This window comes from Juglans regia, chromosome 14 (assembly GCF_001411555.2).
Source record: "Juglans regia cultivar Chandler chromosome 14, Walnut 2.0, whole genome shotgun sequence".
NCBI lineage: Eukaryota > Viridiplantae > Streptophyta > Magnoliopsida > Fagales > Juglandaceae > Juglans > Juglans regia.
The window spans coordinates 2,710,789-2,720,475 of record NC_049914.1 but is presented as its reverse complement, the minus strand read 5'-3'; the positions used below and the strand labels follow the sequence as shown (position 1 = coordinate 2,720,475).

At 36.5% G+C, this 9,687-nt stretch overlaps 2 protein-coding genes across 3 annotated transcripts; both read right to left on the bottom strand.

Moving 5' to 3' along the window:
• Positions 1–229: 229 nt before the first annotated feature.
• Positions 230–4,326, bottom strand: LOC109016117. Its single transcript, XM_018998575.2, has 4 exons — positions 4,141–4,326; positions 3,962–4,056; positions 2,526–2,793; positions 230–664 (listed from the first exon to the last, which is right to left on the bottom strand). Exons 2-4 carry the CDS (start codon positions 4,043–4,045, stop codon positions 516–518), a joined length of 501 nt encoding a protein of 166 aa, XP_018854120.1. The 5' UTR covers positions 4,046–4,056; positions 4,141–4,326; the 3' UTR covers positions 230–515.
• A 447-nt stretch (positions 4,327–4,773) lies between these two features.
• On the bottom strand, positions 4,774–8,875 carry LOC109016129 (malate dehydrogenase-like). Of its 2 annotated transcripts, none has more exons than XM_018998589.2 (7): positions 8,632–8,875; positions 7,238–7,396; positions 6,968–7,143; positions 6,136–6,413; positions 5,504–5,639; positions 5,290–5,401; positions 4,774–5,061 (listed from the first exon to the last, which is right to left on the bottom strand). In XM_018998589.2, the coding sequence occupies exons 1-7, from the start codon at positions 8,672–8,674 to the stop codon at positions 4,967–4,969; spliced, it is 999 nt and encodes a 332-aa protein (XP_018854134.1). In that variant the 5' UTR covers positions 8,675–8,875; the 3' UTR covers positions 4,774–4,966. The 2 variants fall into 2 exon arrangements, with proteins under 2 accessions (XP_018854134.1, XP_018854129.1); XM_018998584.2 differs by lacking the exon at positions 8,632–8,875 and adding an exon at positions 8,005–8,195.
• Positions 8,876–9,687: the final 812 nt, after the last annotated feature.

Below are 9,687 nucleotides of genomic sequence, written 5' to 3'. Positions count from 1 at the left end.
AAGCTATTATTGTTGTTATTGAATCACATACCATACTTTTAAGGAGACTATCACCACCAAATCTAAACATGGGGACATGGCCCCATGTATTATAATGTGGAATACTCATCCAAGAAAAGCCATATTTACAATGTTGGTAATGCAAAGTGGCGTTGATCACTCAGAATCATGTGTTCACCAATAAAAGTTATAAAACTGTGAATGCAAAAGTAGGACCCAAGAAGAAGTATAACTAGAAAGATTAAGATGTAACAAAAATAAAATTCTTCTAGCTTTGGCATCATAATTAGTACTTTTTATATGGAGTCAAATGCCGTAACTGGGAACCCCCATGAGCAGCAAATATTATAAGAAAATGTGGCAAAACTAGTCCATAAATTATTTACAACGGTTAGATGAGAACATTAAAGTTGTGAGCCAGAAGGGAACGAGATGAAAGTTCAATTTTTTCTCCTCAATGGGGAGGGGTTGAGGTGACGTTACAACCATAGACAGACTAACTCCCTCAAGCACACTTATTTTGGTTTGTCTGATAGGGTTACGATAGATTTGAGTACACCTGGACTGATCTTGTCAGCAAGGGCACCCATTTCTGAAATCAAAAGGGACTTCTCCTTCACATAGCTCTGTAGTTGTTTCCCATCAAAGTCAAGTTGTGCTTGATCTACAAGGACAAAACCAAATAATCAATATTCCTAATTGAAAATGAAGAAAAAAATACAAGATAAAATGAAGGATCATTTTACTTGAAAGTAGTGACTATCAAGTTCAAAACAATTTCAGCCGGATCAATGTTTAGCTTAGAATGCCTCCAAATGGTCTAGGACAGAGTTTTAGCTTTTGGTGCTTGCATGCATTCAATTAATGCTTCGGTGGCGAGCACAACTTCACCGTATAATCCAAGCAAGAAAATAAACCATTACATAGAAATTAATTTGATTCGTCATGAAGCAATCACTTGTAAGATTTTGAGTGACAAAGAATAAGGAGAATCACTTCTTTCAGGAACTCTTTACTTTTAAATTGTTGTCCTCTATCCCTTGTCATGGTCCAGCCTCCCGAATGATGTTCACAGCAAGCCTACTGGAGCAATGGACCAACGACGACCCATGACTTCAGTGCAAAGCCTTCCTATGAAACTTAACAAAATCGTGTCATTACCAAGAATCCACTCTTTAGGTGGAGTACTTTTCCTACAAGGGAGCTACATTAGTCGCATACCCATAGCACTGACGGTTCAAGGATACCCAAGATATGAATCCAATACTTCTTGAACACATTATATATGTGGAAAAATAGCGGATTCTAACACTGATACTCCATTGTGAACACATAGTGACACACCTTGAACAATTTTCTTCAGAGTAGGGTTGTGAAGATATGCAAAAAGGTTTTCTTTTTAAAAATATATATATATATATATATTTAAACTCTTTTAGGGTGAACTTTTATAGCTTACAAGTATCAACGTAACCACATAATATCTCTACTTTTTTTTGTTTGAAAAACCTTTTTGTTAGAATCGACAAATATCCTGAGGCCTGACATAAGTTTCCCCTTGCTGATTGCTGATGTGTATCATGCTACAGACCTTTTTGTTATCTAAGCCTACAATGGAGGTAGTTGTGAAATTATAGAATCTTAGGGTTGGGTAATAGAGATAATTCACAGAAAATAGAATCTTTCTATTTTGACTGAGAAAATAGGCATCACCTAACTCAAGTTGTCAGCTTTCAAATTTTTCCTAATGGTTGAGACTTCAACTCTGCTACTCAAAATTCTTGGTCTCGGAAATATAGGTTTAACTCTTCCCCTCTGATTCCAATTCAGGATTATTATTTTTTTTTGGATAAGGAGATTTCAAAATCAGGGATTTCATTTTGCATCTGGGTCTAATATCAAATTGGTCATCTCAAGAATATAATTATTCCAATATATGGTGGGGAAACCTTTAGTAAAAGATCTTTCCACTACTACGTAATTCTTTCTCTCCAGGGCAGCTGCATAGAAAGAGTCCTTCCCCTATTAAATCCAGTTTCATTTTGTTCTGGTTTCTTTTCTGAAGAAAGCCATCTGCCTCCCATTGTCATAACAGTGTCCAAGATGAAGGAATCCACAACTTAATTAGTGTATGAAGCTTGAAGGAGTTATGGTGCTGTCATTCGACTTGATTCAATACCACAGAACTTAGCACAGTCATAGTAGTAAGTGAGAACAAGGGCCATCAGTTAAGTTCATATCTATGAATATAACATGTTCACATATTCACTCACATCTATGCATAATTATACATACATAAATAATGTCTATTATGAAAAAGATAGACATAGATAATGGCATTCATGATGGAAGAGAACAAAAGTTCATTCTGATGTATATTAATTTGTATTTCCTCCAAAACTTACAATACTAGAAAACTTAGTATATCATCTCATTTGATATGTGTCAAAAGATAATGGTATTTGATAGTATAAAAAAACAATGTTAACACATAGCTATATTAAATAAAAAGACTCGAGAAGAACCTTTTTCTAAGATGGTATGAGCAGCATGAAACGGAATCCTAGCAAAGACATCGGTCCCTGGGAACATCATCCACGTGCGCTCATTGGAATCATGGTTGCCACATGTGGCACACACCTCCTTCACCAAGGGCTTGGATTCAGGACCCCCAATATCCTTCATAATTGACTCAAAAGGAGACGGAACACTAGTCTTTGTTGTTCGAGCTCTCTTCCTCAGTGCAGTGAGCGCTTCCCTGTTCCCATTCCTCACTCTATCATTTTCGACCAGCTACATTCTCTTAAAAAAATCAGTAACTCTCCATTTGCTGATAAAATGCCTCGTAATAATTGCATATACGGGTTCAAATAACAAATGGCACAACTCTTTAGTTACACCACTCAAAAACTTTCAATTAGATTAAATTTTATTTATGACACTTGCAATATTAGATTATCTTAAATACCAGTCAACCGTTGGATTATATGTGCGACAATGTAAACTGTTAAGGACAAAGCTACCCCTGCACTGACTGTTAGCCAAAATGCATCACAGCAGCAAAACTTGAGCTCGACCCCTGCATAACAAACTCTGCAGTGCATGCATTGCATGCGTCCTTTGCTTCCATTGTATAACAGACTATTGTATTTAGAATATTCTGGATTCTTTGCAGTCTAGCCTCTATAAAAGGCAACCCTGTAGTTGCTATTAAATCAATGAAATACAATTCTATATTTTCAGTGTTCCAGCATAAACCCACTTCTATAGTATATTTTGAGTTAAACCCCCCCTCCCCTTTCTCCCTTTCAAAGATGAAAAGTTTAAAACATTTTTTTTAATATGTAGCAGTTCTTAATACCTGATTATGTTGAAACTTTGGCTAATCGACAAGCTATGGGTTTGACAATATATTGGTTCCTAGGAGAAGTTCTTACATGCTGTAGGTTGAACCTAATCCTATCTGTCTTATAAACACACACACACAGGCCAAGAGGGCCATGCCCGATTATTAGCGCCAGCAAGCCAAATAATTAGACCAGAGGGATTTTGTTTCTCAACTGCCATACCACAAAAAATCTTAGGTTCTGTTTGGTATTATCTTTATTATATGTCCTCATTTTTACATCTTTTTTCCTCCTTGTCGTGGGCTTCCTGTTACTTGATTTATTTCGCGTTTTGGAGGCACCGAATGTGTTTTGTGTTTCCTTCAGCATTTTCATTCCACCTTTTAGTTCTATCGTTTGAGATAGGAGTGGTTATGCTTATTCTCAGGAAGAAAGCAAATGAGAAAAAAGGTCAAGAATATCTTGGTTTAAGAAAACTTAACGCAGAAGCATTATAGAAAAAAATAAAATGGTTACTAAAATCCAAATCTGAATTTTTTAACCAATTCCGGCTCTTGCCAAGCAACCAAAAACAGAACGGTCAAAACTGAAATTTGTGAGTTCGATAAATCTACCTGGTGTCGGGCTAGTAGAAGATGCTCAGCCTCAGCTTCAATCTCAGTTAAGCTCTCCTGGAATTTCTTCATAGTCTCGTCCATTTTTTTGGATTCTGAAAAAACAAAAATGAAACAGACCTGAGTGTCTAATAAGCCGAAAGAGAGAAAAAAGATTAAGCGATTAGCAAAACATGTACTTCAGTGTTTCTCCAAAGTCGATTTCAGCGGCGGGAAGTTACGGCGAGAGTCGAATCACGCCGGCGAGAGAGCTGAAGAAATCCGGGTCGGGAAGCGGTGGAGGATTCCGAGGCCGTCCCTATGTTTCAGCCATACGGAAAGGCGGTGGTACCGAATCGAAGCTGGCAAACCGGGTATTTGGTCCATGTATTTGAACAATGGATTACTACTCCAATGGACTTGGGCTTTGCTCAGTGTTGGGTTGGGAAGTTGCATGATATATAATTTTCGTTTAAATATATATATATTTTTTATCGACCATTCTTCATTTTTATATCGAGTGTATATAATTTTAGTGATTTATATTTAAAATAATTTGAAATATCATTTAAAAAATTAAAAAAATAATATGCAGTTTGAATGTTCTAAGATATTTTTACTTCTTGCTTATATTAATCTTTGTTTTCTTTTCTATATATTTAATTTGTTACCATCAGGCATCAGTAATGCAAAAAAGGTCACGTTTAGGATACTCCACAAAAGCCACACATCGCACGACCAGTCATACATATAATTCTGGAAGCAAGAATTTAGTCACATCATTTACTCCACACTATGATTTTTTTTTTTTTTTTAAATATGAACTTTAAACGAATGATGATAAATTTAATGAATATCAGAATGGGGCATCTTATTCTGCCGGTTGTTCCCAAGCACATACTAATGACAGAAGTCATGTACGATAGAAGTTACAAATAAGAAAGCTAGCCGGGAATTAGAATTCCTTATTTCTCATGGATTTGTGGAGTTTCCTCCATTATTCTAGTGGGAACAGATTAGTTCATTTCAATTAAGGCATGAATAGGCCAATGATTTCTCCTCGATGAGTTCGTTTGCTGTTGCATCCATCTTTTTTCTTGAGAACTCGTCAATCTTGAGTCCTGCCATTGCATAAAGAATTTCAAATGCTGAGAGTACTGAATAGTCTCATAGAATCTAAACTTTGGAATATAAGTTGTTGATGGAGATAGGCTGATAGCCTGTGCATTTTAGCTTTTAGAAGTTGAGGATCAGTTCAAACTATCAAGGAAAGGAGATATGAGATCTACAATATTTTGAAGACAGTTCTTTTTTTCTCTTCCAGTATGAGTAAGACTCAGAGAACTTACCCTGCACGATAGACCATTGTCCTTTCTCACATGTAACAGGAAAAGAGTAAATAAGGCCTGGTTGGATCCCATAAGATCCATCAGAATACACTCCCATAGATACCCACGTTCCCTGAATGATAAAGGCCAAAAGGAAAAAGAAAAGGTTACAGACGTTTGTACACAACATAGAAGCAAAAAGTTCAATGCTTTTTGGCATGAAGAAAAAATGAACCTTTGGGGTCCCAAGAACCCAATCGCGTATATGATCACATGCTGCACTTGCAGCAGACAATGCACTCGATAGTTTCCGAGCTTTGATAATGGCTGCCCCACGCTGCTGCACAGTGGCAATGAAGTCTGTATTTAACCTATGGCAAGTGAAAAAAAATGGACATTTGTTAGAGAAGAAAGTGTACAGAAGATAAGGATACATGAGGATGTGAAGAATGTCAATGTGACTAGTTTTTTCTTTCCCTAGGCATCAATGCAACTAGGTAGGGGGTGGGGGAAGAACAGAGTAGCAAGTTTAATGACTTGCTCAATATCAAAATCACATTCTAATTGACTTCAAGACCATCAAGTACGAAAAATTATTATCGCCTAGATCCCACAAACTGGGATCCATTAACTTAGGTACTTGGGCAGGTAGGTAACACTTGACACCCTAAACCATTGCCTGAAAGAAAGTGCGACAATCCATGGAGAGCCTCAATTCCTCTGGGGCATCTGTCTTCATAGATGATAAATCACTAATCTGGAGTGGGAGGGACTCCTATAACTCTACACCACAACAAACTACCTCCAAGGGGTTTGAACATGTCAAACAAGAAGCAAGAAGTAAACAGGTTGGAAATTTGGAGCTACCAATTATCATCAGCAACAAGTTCTCTGACAAGTTTCCCTCCACTGCTGGTGGTGACAGTTGCATGGTTGACGTCAGGATATTGAGTTGAAGAGTGATTGCCCCAGATGATTACATTCTTGACATCACTAACATGAGCATTTAGCCTCTCCAAGATTTGGCCTAATGCTCTGTTATGATCAAGTCGTGTAAGACACGTGATGTTTTTCTCTGGGATCGAAGGAGCAAACTCTTTCAAGACGAGTGCGTTCGTGTTTGCTGGGTTGGCAACAACTAGCACCTACATGATGAAGCCAATTAAAATGCATCAATTAGGAAACAATATCGTATTCAGAGTATAACTGGAAAGCAACTCTTCAGAATTTTCACTCCAACATTTTCCAGATAAAAATGATCTGGTTTTCAGTAGATTGCAAGACATATATTGGAAAGAAATATGTTAGGAAATAGCTTAAGACGTCCATAGAAAAACATCTACTGAAAAGCAAGGGTATCACATAATAAAAGGATCTGGGCTATATAAACAATTATAGGGAGTCCTAGTAGTAACTGATCTTTCAGGGTATCACATAGATGTGACTAGCTTGTTCTTGGATCATGACACAAAATGATATATCTATACTCAAGCACGTGCACATGGACAAACACTAATCTTACATCTAAAACTCAGGAACAGGGTGCGCACATGCAAAAACACAAATTTTACAGCATCAGTATTCCAGTAGCCAATGAAATATATATATGTGTGTGACACCTTTCTTGAGATCGTAATATATGACCTGAAGAATTAAACTATAAACTAATTTCATGCAGGCAATCTATGGGGTGTCTCACCTTGCAATCTGCTGCAGCATGCTGCTCTAAGGCTGCAGCTTGAGCCTTGTAAATTGACACATTTTTAGACATCACGTCCTTCCTTTCCATACCTTCCTTTCGTGGGAATCCACCAACCATAATGGCAATGTTGACATCTTTACAAGCTTCGACAACATCAGTGGTGGCAACCACACCTGATGAACCACATTCATGACTCAATATAAGAAATCTCATGGGAGGCAATAGTTTCATCCACTTTGAATTAGCCACCAAAGTCAGGAGGCATACCTTTCAGAAGAGGAAAGGCAGCATCAATCAATTCCATTTTCACCCCATTCAAGGCTTCAGCTGCAGGTTCAATATCAAGCAAGTGCAGAATCACTGGCTGATCAAGGCCTAACATGACTCCCCTTGCAATCATTGGAACAATAGCATAGCCTATTTGGCCTGTTGAGAAAAATAATAATTTTGAGCTAAACCTAAACGAACTATTGTCATGTCTGGGAGAAAAAAAGGAAATCACCAACTATGCTTTATACAGTTATAAATGCTCACACATAGAAAGTTAGTAGCTCTGTGAGCAATCGCATCACAAAAAGTTGTGGATCAAATACAAATTTCAGATGAATTCGAGGACAAGATAGAACAAAATAACTCCTGCCATGTTAATGGATACAAGCAATAAATCCAACTTAACCAATCGGTAATTGATGCCAATTAGACTTCCAGATCAATGAATGAGAAACCAACAAATTACACTTAAGCATGTTTTCACGAATTTGTGAGAAATTAAAATTTGAAATTGGGAAAACATTCATTTTTAAGGTTTTATTGATCTGAATCAAATTTCAGATGATTGGTTCCAAAATTCAGCAGAAATTATGAAATCTTAAAACTTAAAATTTCAATTAGATTCAGGTAATGAAATTGGAGATATGATGATAGATGCCATTTGAATTCGAATTGAGTTCCATGAGATTAGTAAATGAATTTATTTCCAGCAAGGACAGAAAAAAATAAATAAATCACTAGGTATATTGGATTGATTTGCATGCCTGCAGCACCAGTGACCAGTACTCGTACTGGATCCTTCTCTGTCTTTAGGAAGCTCCACATATATCTAATAAGCTTCCAAAAGAAAGCAATAGAAAGCAAAACAACGAGACCCTTCTGAAGCCATTCAACATTCTCCATTTTGTCAATAACAAACTGATTCCTAAGTGGATCCTGGTAGATTTTTACTCAAATCCTTATCTTCGGACGTATATGTAGATGATGCGTTTACGTATTTTATATGATCAATGAAAACAAGGAATCTTAAAGAGCACCTGGACAACAAGGCATTCAGATACCAATACAAACACCACAAGAGACGCAGAAGTATAAGAGATCTCCCCGATCCAAAGGAAAGAACCTATGCTTATGATTGTTCTTAAAGAAAACTAAAGGAAATTATAAGAAAACTACATTTTAAATATTGATGCTTTCATTGAACGAAACACCAATTCGAACCACCTCAACCAGACCACATGGTTGAGCTAGACTAGATTAAGAGGAGGTTTCATAATGAAGAACGTACAATGACTGGAATCACAAATTCTGCCAATTTCATGCATTTTCTCAGCGGCTTAGAAAAAGAAAACATTGAAAAATAAAGTAATGCAATGAGAAAACAAGTGTACCCGCTGCTCCGGTGACTAGAATTCTAACTGGGTTTTTCGCCATTGTTGCAAATAGTGGTTCTTCTAGACAAGGTGATAATGGTAATGAAAAGTTGAGCTACAATGGTGTGGGGGTGTGTATCTATACACACACACACACATATATATATATATATATAGAGAGAGAGAGAGAGAGCAGGATCGGAGAGTGACTGGAAATTCGGTAATCGAGGATAGAGGTAAGTGTGACGATTACGATCATGATGATGAGACTGCAATTGCAGTTACAATAATGTGTCGCCAGAGGAATAGATAGTTTGTTACCGATCTCTATGCTAGTCAATTTAAGGGCTAGTTTGGATAGTAATATTATTTATTATTTTTATTTATTATTTATTACTATTTATTATTATTTAATATTTTTTTATTATTATTTAAAGAATATCTGAAATCACCTCATTTTTTAAACGCAATCTAAATATCATGTTGAACATATATTTTTATCTCATCCTTAACAGCATATATAGGGGGAAATTTACTACTAGAAGTTGGATATATAAACAGAAGGAGGTGTTGTACATTGAGATTGCCTTGCCTTAAGATTTTGGAAAACCCAGCACTTCATTCGTGCGATCATCAGCATGGATCTTGAGTTGATGTAACCATTATGATTTTTCTTTTCCCTTTCCAATTTTACTTATGCAGTCATTTGCAACCATCAAGTGACCAAATATATGTAGATTTTTTAAAGGCATGTGACCAAATATATAGAGATTATATCTATTCCAGTTGCTTCCTTGAAAAGCAAATTACATACCAGTAGAGCATTATTTCCAGATAAAAAAAATAACGGCAGCTTTGAAGTAAAGCACACCATAAATAAATGCTGTTCTCGGACATTAAGCCCCTTCGGCAGATGCAAGCAAATTAGCAATAAAAAACTGGGTTGATATTTGACCGTCCATCACTTCCTGAATACGAGAAACCTCCATTACTGAAACTATTTTTAAAACAATTTAGCGAATAGAAGCCGCTTCATGCTATCCTAATAAAACATCCAATACAACCAGAATTTTT